The sequence below is a fragment of the Lepidochelys kempii genome, chromosome 11 (assembly GCF_965140265.1).
Source record: "Lepidochelys kempii isolate rLepKem1 chromosome 11, rLepKem1.hap2, whole genome shotgun sequence".
NCBI lineage: Eukaryota > Metazoa > Chordata > Testudines > Cheloniidae > Lepidochelys > Lepidochelys kempii.
In genome coordinates this window covers 65,852,234-65,866,171 of record NC_133266.1, presented here as the reverse complement: position 1 = coordinate 65,866,171, position 13,938 = coordinate 65,852,234, and the positions used below count along the sequence as shown (strand labels likewise).

The 13,938-nt window shown below is 43.2% G+C and overlaps 1 protein-coding gene across 5 annotated transcripts in view; it reads left to right on the top strand.

Annotated features, from left to right (window-relative positions):
- Positions 1 to 13,938, top strand: part of ERBB4 (erb-b2 receptor tyrosine kinase 4) — a 972,415-nt gene that overhangs the window by 701,659 nt on the left and 256,818 nt on the right. For all 5 annotated transcript variants that reach the window (XM_073306719.1, XM_073306718.1, XM_073306716.1 and 2 more), the window contains exon 5: positions 3,502 to 3,567. In XM_073306719.1, the coding sequence (XP_073162820.1) occupies positions 3,502 to 3,567 (66 nt within the window). The remainder of the gene's footprint in view (positions 1 to 3,501; positions 3,568 to 13,938) is intronic.

Genomic DNA, 13,938 nt, shown 5'->3' with positions numbered 1-13,938 from the left:
GAGTCTCAACATTTGATTGCACAAAGAATGTATGTGATGAATGATCAGATCCGGGCTTTCTCTTCCTCAAATAAGGCTTGATCCTGCAAGGTGCTTAGCACTTGTTTCAAGTACTGAGTGCCCTCAACTCCCATTGATCCCACTGACACTTGAGCATGCTCCACAACTTGCAAGATCAATCTCCTAGTTTGCAAAGATTAATGGAGAAAGTCATAGGAAGGAATTGTGGTTCCTTACCTTACCCACCTTGCCATTAAAAAAAAAACAAAAAACCCTCCCCCAAACTCCCCACCAAGGATACTTGGCACTCTTCCATGCTTTAATGTTTCTTTATTGAAGTGAGCCTACAAGGAGTCTCCCACAGATTCCTTCTGCTTCTCACAGGATTTTTATTTTTATAAACACAGTGAGTACGATGAAAGGAATTGCCTACTTTATTCCCTAAATGTCTGATCTGAAAAACAGTTCTTGATTGGCAGCTCACAGTGAACCTTCTAAAATCTACTCGTGTCCATCAAGACCCTTTCTGAAATTCATTGTAGTGTGATACATAGAACTACATAAGAACAAAAGACTATGTAGACATCTCTGTCTCTGAGTGAATCAGCAGACTTCTCTGTAGGAAGGTCCCTATTTTTGGATCTGGGGACAAATTTCAAACAGCTGATGTTTGGACTGATTCTTGCAAACCCTTGCTCATATGGATATATGTGCTTACTCTCATGAGCACTCCAGTAGGACTACTCTTGTGAGAAAGAGTTTCCGAATCAGATCCATAGAGGACAACATTTTTCCCTGAGTTACACTTGTGCAAACAAACCCACTGCAGTCTTTGTAGCTGCATGCAGATAACTGAGGGCAGAATTTGGACCAGTACTTGTTCATGTTGGGAGAGGATCGAGCTTCTTAACATTAACAACTAAAGAGAAAAATGGACAAGCCACTTTTCTTATTTCCAGTATATTTGATGTCTGACCTTCAAAAGGGCTTGTGATAATTTAATTCAGAGATGTGCTGTCTACACACTCAGCTTCTCATTTTGCCTGTGTAACTGAGAGAAGAGAAAACAATGAAGCAGACACTTTGAACTCCCAATGAGAGAAAAGAGAGCTGGCAGCCTTCCCCCTGCTCCCCTGGTCAATATATCTCTACTCAAATGCAAATTATCATCTGACACTGCCAAACAAAGTCATGTAATAGGAAGCAGACAGACTAGTTAAAGTTCTTTAAAAACGACTTTTGAACACACTGAATCACATTTATTTCCAGGATGGAAGGAGCTTGGTGAGTGAATTTTTGGTTCCGTACCAAGGATCATGTTGATGCCAAGGAATTTGAGATGCAAAGACTTTTATTCATATGTGGCACTTTCAAAGATCCCAGCATGCACAGAAGTGTAGGAGGACTCATTGGCTAGGGGTCACCTGTCATAAAGTCTGAAGCTCCTGTTATCTCACCACAGATGTTACTATGGCAATGAAAAATCCAGTGGGTACAGTAAATATAGGGTGGGAATAGAAGTCAGAAAAGGCAGGGATGCGATCTCATTCTGCTTCTGGGATATACAATTAACAAATGATCTGCTATGTATTCTAAGGGTTTAATATGTGTACTCACAAGATTGCTATTAGCTTTCTCCCTAACCATCTTCTCAGAACTCAATGTGACATTAGGCACAACCTTAAGCATAATCTGCACTGCCTTAGGAGTAACTCTGGGAGGTGCTGTGCCACAGAGATATGCCTGTGAGTTGGCTTTCCTCACCAGCTTCCCCCTCATTCCTGTACCAGCACCAAATTGCAACACTCCCTGCATTGGCTCAGATGCATTGAGTAACAAGTGTGGATCTTGTATGTGGAATCAAGACTTTGCCCTCCTGCTCTGTGGAAGTGGGAATAAGTAGGTTTACAATATCCGCTGTGTTTGATATGCAGGATCCAATTCTCTAGGGGCATAAGGCGAGTTCTTAGTAGTCCTTACTCAATTGGATGGGCCCATGGACCTATTCACAATCGAGCCTGACTGAGAGCCTCTGCTGTTGAAAGTTTCTCACGTTTGCTGTTCGCCTCACCCTCTTGTCTAATTTCCAGTGTTATAAATCAATTTAGATTTATTAGCTTTCTGCACAGGACTCCAGTAGCCTCTTAATAATAATTATCGTTATTACTGATTAAAGTTGCATTATTCATGCCAGATGGAGTCCCCATCCTGTCAGCCAGAATGAGTTTGCATTAGGTAGTTATAATGTGTTTGTGATCTAAATAAACAGATGGCAGAAACTGACAGGAAATTATATGCTGATGATGTCAGCAACAATGCTTCCCAGGCATAATTGCTTTAAATGAACTTCAGTACAGCAAAGAACTGTTACTTTCAACAAGGTAGTTGGCCCACACCATGTAATTACTGTACACTATAATCAATTGTGCCATCAACACTGTATACATGTCAGAGTGGTGAAAATGGATTTCAAGAACATAATCCTTATGACCTCCTGACTTTACGTAAATGAAATACTGTATCTTCGCTCAACCTCGGCTAGCCACGTTAATAACACTTTTTCTTTGGGGCTAGAACTTCAGGGTTCAGAGTGTTAGCACAGGGATGTGGTCATATTTGATCTGTCAATGTTCCCAAAGTTTGTGTGTACAGAAGTATATTACAAGTTAGTGCCAATAACACATTCATGGAAAGGCTCCCCATTCACTTTAAGGGGCTTCTGGATCAAGCTCTAAGCGGACGCTTGCTTAATAGAGTTTCTGAGCAATATTTTATGAAGAATGAAAGAGTCCTCAAAAATGGGGATAGGTTGCTTTCGGGGGGGACCCCTATTTAGCTAATAAACCTGTCTATTCTTTTACCAGTGCTTTGGCCATGTTTTTTTTATTCGTCACTCTGTGGCTTTCCTTTTCCCCCAGAGAGTTTGTTTGTTCATTTGTATTGACTTTTGTTTTCTATTATGGGGTTCAGGTGTTTTTGCGTACCATTTCAAGCAGCGACATCCACCAGTACCGAGAGGCTGGGTGGATCCAGTATCGCTACCCAGCATAGACCATTGAGTTCACTGCTTGGGATAGTTAACGGTGAAAATATATTTCCATGTTCCCAGTCTGGTTTTCTCCTCTGTAGAGCAGCATCGGTTCTCAAGACCCACAAATTCAGTTTATACCTTTAAGAAGGGGGAACAGAGTTAGGAAATTAAGCGCCTGTGTCCTGTGCCTCAGCCTCATATACGTTTCACACACAGGGCTGGCTGCTTAACTTGACTCTGTTTCGCCAACCATTCAACCCCGATAAGGCCCAGAAATCCTCATGTCACAACAGTAGTGCTTCCCTTGAGGCATCACTGGAGGCCCAAGATTGAAAAGAAGCCGAGTTTCTAATTGATCTCTAAAAAAGAAAAAGGAGTATTTGTGGCACCTTAGAGACTAACAAATTTATTTGAGCATAAGCTTTTGTGAGCTACAGCTCACTTCAACTCCATTTGTTTTCACCCTGCAGGTGGACGATGCCACAAGTCCTGCACAGGTCGTTGTTGGGGACCCACAGAAAACCACTGCCAGAGCTGTAAGTATGTGAGGACAGGGAAAGAAAGGAGTGGGAAGAACTGTAAGAGGGATTCTACCATTTCCATTTTAAAGGGATATTGTCTTTTTAAAATAGTTTTAGATTTTTCACTGTACAAAAGCCTCTTTGTGCTTTCCCATCTAGCAATTTTGGTTATTTTTTTTCTGTGCTTCTAATTAAGCTTAAGCCAACTGGCTGCTTCTCTTCTCCATTTGGGTCCCAACGTAGGGCGCTTCTCTGGGGAGCATTAACTACTACTTCAGACTGCATTGGAGCAAACACAATAACAAGAATGCAAAACTATGGACTTGATCCTGAAATCCTTGGTGAGGGTCCTATCCTGCAAGAAGCTGAATTGGCTCTAAAATCCTATTAATTTCAGTGGGAATTTGAGGATATGTGTCCCCTTGCAGGATTATGCTCTTGATAAGGATCTCAGGATGCATTCCATTGTATGTAGGTCCTACTGAGATGGCCGATAATGGATATTATTTAAAGGAAGTTCTTTCCAATTAACTGGTAGATTGTTTAGAATGTCTATCTGTCACTGTGTGTCTGGAAAATGTGACAATGGTGATGAGTGAACTTGTTCATATAAAATAATAACCATCTGGAGAGAGAGTCTTTTCTTATAGTATTTCCAAACTGACTATACAGATATCATGGAGCAAGGAGCCAGGCAGCCCCAACATCAGCAAAATGTAAAAGGACAAACAACTGAGAGTGAACACCAGCAATGGCCAGGGGTGACAGAGTCTTTCTAATAGTTGGGGATGCCATGAGGCCCTGCCCCCTCCGTGACCCCACCCGTACCCCTCCTTTTCCCCCTGGGGCCAAGCCAGAAGCCAGAGGTAGGCTGGGAAGCCGGGGCCCCTCCACCTGCCTGTGGTGCGGGGCCTGAGAGCAGCCCCAGCCCACGTCCCTAGCCTCAGGGCAGGTGGAGGGTCCACCACTACACACACCCCGAGCAGGTGCAGGGTCCATAGCTCCCCACATCTGCCTGGACTCCTCATAGGGTTGCCAACTCTGACTGAAACTATTCTGGGAGATATTTTTTTCCCCAACATGACGTATTGTCATTTTCTTAAAATATCCTATTAAAATCTCCTGGATTGCTTTCAATGGTCGCTGGGAGATTGATGCCAATCCTGGGAGACTCCAGGCCAATCCTGGAGGGTTGGCAACCCTAGCTCCTCGGGCCACTCTTACCTGGGCCAGGTTCCAGCTTCCAGTCTGACTAGGGGGTGGGGCTTTTGGGGTAAGAGGAAGGGCGGGGGGCCGGGCCTGTGGCAAAAAGTGGACGGGCCAGGCCCGTCCACTTTCAAAATTGGGAAGGCCATGGCCAGGGGCTACTTAAGACCCAGGAGGTGAAAAAAATGATAACCTATTGTTTCTTCTCACACTCCCCACAAGGAATATCTTTGTTTGGCTGTGTGGAGCAATCCATAGATGTTTCTATTTTATTTATATGTTTATTTTTACTTTGCATTTAAAATTGTGTGTGCTCATTGGGTTCACTCTTCCTAGGAAGCCAACTTTTTCCATATATTTCCACAAGTGAGCCTGTGGTTCCACTTGTACTCTGGGTCCAAAGGCAGTAGATATGAGCGAAGTTCTTGCAAAAATAACCTACCGACACACACATGCCCATAATACCTGATTCTATCATCAGTAGTCCAATAGTACCCACCTCTGTTTAACTGGATTCATTAGAAATATCACTACTACTTGCACACATTTGGGACTACCTTCATGTAAGAGGTTACAAGAAATTGGAAAATGCAAATTCTTTTACAGGAGAATTTTACAAGAGAAACAAAACCAGTGTTCCAAGACTATTCTAACATTGTCTACAATGAAGAAAGGGGCCCAAATGACTACTGTTGAGTGCTGTCCCACAGGCTTTGCACTCCACAATGCTGCACCAAGATTTGATGTCACTCAGAAACGTCTGGATCCAGATGTTTGTGGGTCTCAGCAGAGTAAACCATTCTAACTCCACTGACTTCAGGTTCCTAAAGTTTTCTGTTCTGTCTGTGTCCACTGCACTGAGAAGAATCATATTGACTACCATCAACCATGGGGATTCACCTCTCACATTGCCGTACACACAAGGTGTGCATGCAGCAGCTGATATCTCCATACTGGTTACTTCCTTCTGGTTCAGAAATGTCTTTATTGACCACTGTCGTGGTTCATAATGGTGAAGGCTAATCACTCTGCCAAAGTTAACTTATTTCCCACAAATACACAAGCAAAGTCTTCCACTTCAGATGGAATTTGACCTATGTTAATAAATGTGTTCTTGGCCAGGCCAGTTTATAGGAACCATTGAATAATGCACCAGGTACAATGGTATTAGAAAGAGCTTGATCTTTGTTCTGCCCCATGGATCATGCTGGAACTCCTCTTTCATTTCCTGACAGCCTTTATGATTGCAACTGAAGAGGTTAGTGCTGAAAAAAGAACTTAAATTAATGTTTCCCACTCAGCCATCTGGTGAAAAAGTGGACCGTAGCCAGCCAGGCACTGTTATGCATCCAAGCAGGCTCCTTTCTCTAACTTACATAGGACTGTTTGTCTATCAAATGTATGAATGCCCTAATAGCCTGGATAAAAATCCAGTTTTGGGGGGACTTATCCTTTGAATGTTTGGTTGTTCACCTGCCACTAACCCCAAAACAGATTACTATAATTTCATTGTAGCTCTAACCTTAGGTCCCTGCAAGCAAATGCGCTAACTCTGCATAGTTTGGGGTCCTATTAATTTCAATAGGGCTTTCTGTGGCTGCAGAAGTTTATGTTGCAGAATGCGGGCCCTAGAACTGAACGACTAGGCAGAACTGCTTTGAGATAAGTAAATTGATTTGGTGGATTAATGTAGTAATGTCAGGGAGAGAGGAGTTTATCTGCAATGTTGCTCTGAAGTTGGAAGCTTAGAAGAGCTATACGGTAGTTTTACTATTTTAAAGACAACCATCTCTCTCTTTACAAGGACTGAGCAAACATATCTGAACACTAGAGACAGGCCAAGGCATAAAAGTGGCTACCAAAATAATAAACGGTGAAAAAGGAAAAGTTATCTAGGCTCCAGAAAGATCTAATTTAAAATAGCAACTTTTATCTGTAAGCACAGTATCAGGATAGCTCCTTGCAGTGTCTGGCTATCAGGGACTGCAGTTATTTTATCTTTCACGCTTCTCTATCCCCCCATGACCTAATGTGATCATTGGTAAGCACTTGTTTTTTAAGGAAAATATCGTTGCATATTAAACTAGCGATGGGGACTTTTTAAAAACCTTTTATGCATTTTACACTAATATGGGCATTTATTGCATGGCTTTTGTTTAATCGTAGAAATACCCAAGTAGGGACCCAAATCAAAACCCAGAATACAACCAACACCATGCTATTATTACTTTGATCTCTGCTTAAAAAAAGCACATGCATTTTCAGTCTGATAGATGTTATTTTTGGATGCCATTCCCAGTTTGTCTCACACATATTTTATGTACCCTGAACTAGTATATTTGAGAATACCCACCTTTCAGTTGTATGCAGGAAGTCACTTCAAAAAGCATAACATCTTCAAACCTAAATATTTTGTTACTGGAAACAGAACTCAAGGAGGGCATAGCTGCATTTTAATAATTTCATTTTATTACTGAGTCGCCAAAGCAAAAACTCTAATGAGCCCCCCTCCCAAGTTAAGATTTAGATTATTTTCCAAGAAAAGGGATAAAACCAAAAGATCTTAATCCTTGTCTTTCATTTCAAACTACACCAGGGGAAAAAGCAACAGGAAAGTTTTGTTCTTGAACAAATATCATCCACCTAGTCTACTTCTTGTCTTGCCTTCCAGCTGTTTCTCTATCTTTAAGTCTCTGGTACACCACCTGAATCTATATAAATGTAACGTGTACATTTACATGTTTAAGAGGACGTTTATATGAAATTATAGATAAACCATTTTCATTAATAGGCAAAGAAGGGATAATTTCCAGATGCTGTATTGTACAGTTAATTCATTTTCTTAACACTGAAAATGTTAGTAGATATTAACAACAAACATTTTCAAAAGTAGCTATGGATTCTGGGTGCCTCAATTTCAGGGGAGCCAATTTAGCGTGGCAAGTCTGATTTTCAGTAAGCACTGAGCCCCCACCAAATGAAAAAAAAATAAACCTTTTATAGTGAGACACCCCAAAATCTGGGCATTCAAAAATCACTACTCACTTTTGAAAGCCTTTCCTTAGTCTTTATTATCCTGTCTACTCTTGATGTCTGTGTTGGTTTTTTTTCCCACATGAAAGGAAATTGGAACTGCTGTAAACTTAATACATTATTTTATGAGAATGTCTGTGTCAGGATGGCACTGTCCCTTTAAGAAGGAGTAGAGCGAGTGAACGTGTGACAGGTCAGCTGACGCCACCTGAGCTTAAAAGAGGGCACCCGCAGTTAGATAGGGAGAGACCCACTGAGGAGTGCTGAGAGACCATCAGGAAAGGAGAGAGAGCGTGGACATGGGGCTCTCATTGCCTGCTCCCTGGCAATAGGGAGCCCTGGAGAAGCTAGGACTGCAGGGAGGAAAGGCAAAAGGAACCTGAGGACTCAAGGGGGGAAACCCCGTGGGAGCTGAAGCCCAGGATGAGTTGAAGAACTGTGTTTTTGTCTATTTGACTCAAGTTTGGACAATAAAACTGTGTAAAAGAGACTGTGGGAGTGGCAGAGTGTCCTTAGCATGTTGGGGAGAAGCCCTGCCTTACCCCAGAGAGAGGAACAACCTTAAACTAAATACAGTTTGAACCTACAGAAGACAAAGGAGGCAAATAGGCTTTCAATCAACTGCCAATATAAGCATGCATGTAAAGGGAGGTGGAGGGTGGATGTGTGTGAATAGGTGTTTGTCCTAGGTTTGATTGTATTTACAGTCTGTGTGAGAGAAATATGGTTTGGAAAAAGAAGATGCAGATGCAGTAAATACCCACATGGTGCAGCAAAAATCAAGCAGGAGCTGGTTGGGGGAGAGGGAAAGAGCTGAACCAGCAGTCTAGATCAATCAGGGTAACAGAGAGCTTTTGCTAGGAGCCAGCATCTTTAATTAAAATCCTTGTATGTCACTAAGAACTTTGCATGTTCATGAGGCTTTCTCATTGATTTTGGTTACTTCCCATTTTCTCTCCTTCACAGGTTTACAGTTCCCTGACATAATGTAAAATTAAGGGCAACATTAAGATAGACTGATTAATTACACACATTTGTGAAACAAAGCAACATCCTGCCTTCCCCTCAATATGAGTCTCGGCCAAGTTTATTGTTATTTATTTATTACGTGTGTCACAATAGGGCCTACAAGTGTCAGTCCTGGACCAGGACCCCATTGTGCTAGGTGCTGTACAAACAGAGAACAAAGAGGCAGTCCCTGCCCCAAAGAGCTTACAGTCCAAGTATACAGCAAAAGACAACAGGTGAATATGCACAGAGGAGGTGTAGTATAAGACAACACTGGGACACTATTGGTCAGACTGCTAGGTTGTGGTCTAAAAGCAACTGACAAGTAGCCCCCCGCTCAAATCTTAATCCATTTGCATGTGTTGGGCACAAATTTGGTGTTATCCCCATTACTTAGCAAACTGGATCTCAATCTTGCAGTTAGTTCTATATCAGTGGATCCTTTGCTCAGCATGGACGAGTGTGCCTTAGAGGATCTGACTACAGGATTGGGGCCTGGATCATTATGACTAAGACTCTCCTCTCAGTTTCACTGGTGCAGCTTGGAGGAGTATTTGGGCCTATTCTCTGCAGAGTGGCCGAGCGTCTGGCAGCTCACGTGACACTTCTGCAATTGGCAGCCTGGTTGTGCCTGCCGGCAGTTCATCCTCAGTCTCAGGTATGTGGCTGAACTTCTGGTGGGAGCTGCAATTTCACTTTTGGGTTGCACCTGTGGCATCTGCTGCGTGGGCCAGTGGGAAGGAGCAGCGTGAGGTGGCAGCGTCTAGGGAAACGAATGTCAGCAGCAGCACAAGGGGAGTGGTCCAATGTTGGTGCCAGGCTTTGTGATGCTTCCGGGACATACCCTGGGTTGTGAGGCACCTCGCTACCACCTGTCCTTTGTGGGAATCTGCCTTGTCCTTGCCTACTATGGGTCCATTCCCCAGTACGATCAGCCTCTGGCAACATAAGCACTGCCTTCCAGGCCTCTGTTGGCTGTGCTCCCTCTGCACAGGTTAATGACACAGACACATTCCAACCCCCGAATCCATTGAGTGTCCCTCTGGAGTGCCCAGCCCAGATCCACTGGACGGTTACAGAATTCTCAGCTCCTCTGTTCCCAAAGGAACAGCACAGGGAGGCTTATCAGTCACCCGGTAGAACAAAGGACTGCTTAACACACAGCACTTAGATATGTTTATGGTAAAAACAAGACATTTACTAAACAAAGAACAAGAGGTTCACATCGTGGCAAGCATAAATATCGGAAACAAAGAGTTATATGTAAAATAAAATCAAAACATGCATCTTAGAACCTAAACTTAAATAATAAGACATTGTCATTGCATAAGCGCAAAAACTCACCCAAACCCCTTCCAGCTATTACAGCCAGACTTGGCAGTGTCCTTTCGTTCATGAAACAAGCACACTGTCCTCTTTGATCCCAAGTTTGTCTTTACAGTTATAGTCCAAAAATCCATTGACTGCATTTGCAAACAGGATAACTCCCACGGCTTGTATTTTCCTGTGTAGCATCTCCCACTTTGCAATCACTTGATTAACATTTTGCTCAGACAGTAAATGACCCATTGTGAACCACAAAATACTCAAAGTACGTGTAGCCAGACAGATAGATAAACATCTCTTGCATTAAAGAAACCTGTGTCTTGCCTTTTCTGGTGACCAGCCCCATGTCACAGACCTAGAGAACATAATTTTCAGGATGTGTATATATACACACACATAACTCCTTATATGTTTTCTGTATGTATATTTCACGATGATTATATAGACCAGTATGACACAAGCTTTCATTAGATCTTACATGACACTCTTTTGTGAACTAGTATGTAGATATCAGACCCATGGGATCCCTGTAGCCCTGATGTACCTCAGTGCCCTCTGCCAGCTGACATCAAGAGGTCCCTGGGTCACAGGCACATACCCTGTCTCTCTCTCATATGCATACACTCACCATCACTCACTCCACACAGCTGCAGCAGGTTCCCCCAAGGAAAAATTGCATGCAGCCCCCCATACACACTTAGCAGCATCCTCCACCCCTCGATCCCTTCCAACATTGATGCCATTAAAATTATCTAGGAATTCCTCTTTAGAATTGAACACTCTAACAGTTGTGATACATGTGTGTCAGGGTTCCCTCCCCAGTCTGAACTCTAGAGTACAGACGTGGGGACCCACATGAGAGACCTCCTAAGCTTATTTCTACCAGCTTAGGTTAAAAGCTCCCCAAGGCACAAATTCTCCCTTGTACCTTGGATTAGGTAATGCTGCCACCACCAAGTGATTTAGACAAACTCAGGGAGAGGACCACTTGGAATTCCTGCTCTCCCCTAATATCCCCCCACACCCCCTTTCCTGGAGAGGCTTGAGAATAAACAAGATGAGCACAGACCAACCTTGGGTTTTTTAGGACACTAAGAAAAACCCCAATCAGATTCTAAAAGAAACAGAACTTTATTAGAAAGAAAAAGGGTAAAAGAAGCACCTCTGTAAAATTAGAATGGAAGATAATCTTACAGGGCAATCAGATTAAAAAACACAGAGGACTTCCCTCTGGCCCAAACTTTAAAGTTACAAAAAAAAAAAAAAAACAGGAATAAACCTTCCTCTCAGGACAGAGAAAAAACACAAGCCAAAACAAAAATAAGCGAACACATTCCCTTGCTAGTACTTACTAATTCTAATGGAGTTGGATTGCTTGCTTCCTTGGTCTGTGTCCGGGAAGCACACACAACAGACAGACCAAAACCTTTTCCACCGCCCACCAGATTTGAAAGTATCTAGTCCCCTTATTCGTCCTTTTGGTCAGGTGCCAGCCAGATTACCTGAGCTTCTTAAACCTTTACAGGTAAAAGGATTTTGTGCCTCTGGCAGGAGGGATTTTATAGCACTGTATACAGAAAGGTACCCTTCCCTTTAAATTTATGACAACATGTAATGCACATACCACAGGATTAAGAAGTATAGATCATGACCTTTTTGTAGCGTGGAATGTAGGCATGTTGACTTTCTTGGTAAAAGTAACAGAGCTGATCAGAGAAACTTTGCTAGAACTATACTCAGTCAGAACTTTCCAGTAAATCCAAAACAGTTTTGGAGGGAAATGTCCATCTCCAAGAATTTCATAGTCTGTGTTCCTATTTGGAACAAAGCCAAATGTTGAAATCTCAAATCCTTCATGAAATAGCATTTCCGTCCTCTGCACAGGACCAATTTAAAAAGTCAAACCAAACAAGACCCAGCTATTCATAGTGCAGGCTTTGTAAACAGTGCTATAAATTGTCAGTTACCAGGAACTGAGAATGTTTTCCAACATGAACAGCATGACAGAGGACCCAATTCAACACAGGCCTACCCTTAAGCACATGGGTAGTCCTTCTGAGGTCAGTGGGCTTACGTCCCTTGCTGAACTGGGGCTGGAATCCTCTAGACTGGTGTGTGTGATCACTGTATGTTTGAGATAACATGCTGAGGAAATACAGTCTCTTAAGAAGCTGTGGGATTTATAGAAAAGCAATATCTGTATCCTCCTAAATAGCAGAAGCCTTAGAAGGCCGGGGTCATGCTCCATTGCCCTGACCAGGAGAAGATTTTGCTTGCTATATAGGACTCCAAAATTACTTATCCTGTAGGACTGGGAACTGCTGAATTGGTGTCAGTGCTCTTCTCACCTACCATGCTGCTTGACTCTCTTTTTTGGGGCCTGCCTTTCCCCAGCACCATCCAAATCCTACTCCCCGTGGGACCGCTGACAGCTATAGGCTGGAGGAAATAGCTGTGTGTAGCCTATAGGGTATGTCTGCACTTGGAGTTGGGGTGTCATTCTCAGCTCGATGAGACAGACTCGGGCAAACTCTCATTGAGTAGCATGCTAAAAATAGAGTGTGGCTGTGGCAGGGCAAATGGTGGGAGGGTTTCGCCACCCTGCGTATGGGCCTAGGGTCTCTGATGGGAATCACACTCTAGCTCCAAATGTAGACATACCCGTAGAGGGACAGAGTATAGGTCTTGGCCAGCTAAAATTAGCTGCTCATGGGTTGGGAAAAGGGGACGTATCCTTTCCTTCACCTCCCCTCAGTCCCAAGGAGAGTGGTGTGTGTGTGTTGAGGGAAGGGGGGTAATGGACATCTGTACTTTCAGAGAGGGCTCTCCTAGCCTTCTGCTACTTTCAGGATCCTCCCCCACAAAGTGGTGCACTCCTTCAGTCCTTTGGTCACTGCTTTGGGAGGAGAGGAATTCTTGGCCCCTCTCTTTCTGGTGAGCTGTGCAATTGAGCTACCAGAAATACATCTGTCTCTTTAGGCCACTTGGCCCTTTTAAATTCCTCCTTGGCTGACTGTCAGGAAGGTCCCCCTAGATAGGAGGCAGTACCCACAGCAGCCTCTGTGGCTGCGTAGACATAATGGAGAATGTTTATGTTCCCTATGTGGCCTGTTTCCAAATAAGGAAGCTCTGAGTTTCCATTCGTAGAATTTCCTGCCCATAGTTTAGTTGGGGAGCACCAGGGTTTACAACTGTGCAATGAAAGACCAGGGTAAAAGTAAAACAAATCCGATCACCAAAGCCCATCAACATTTCCCCTCTACTCAGGAGATGGGGTTCACATTTGTGGAGGGGAAAACAGAGTTAGTGCTGATTGGCTCGCCGTTAACTCAGGAACTGTACTTAGTGTGGAGTGATGGTGTAGGGCTTTTTCACTGACCCTTCCCAAACTGTGGAGTCTACGAAGGGTGGGAGACAATAGAGCAGAGGCAGCACCACTCCTGCTGAACCCTCCATCACACCTAGACCCGCCAATTTATCAAACCGGCCCATGGGGTCAGTACTTCAGCGAGAGGGTCTCAGAGAAAGTCAACGTTCGTAGTGTTAACAAATACAGCCAGTCATTTGTAATGTGATTTTTGATCTAATTCCCACGTCAATTGATTTTTACAATGCCATGATTATTAGCCTAGCTTCCCGAGGCCACGGTAAATAGATTGCTTCAAGGTATAATTAGCTTGATTATGCAATCATGTTAATTTTCTACTTGCAGCTAGTTTCAGCCAAATCTTTAAGGTTTGTAAAAAATGTTAAATTGTTATGGAGAGAGAGCAAGGAACTTTTTTTAACAGCATTGCTATAGTTAAAGGTTAT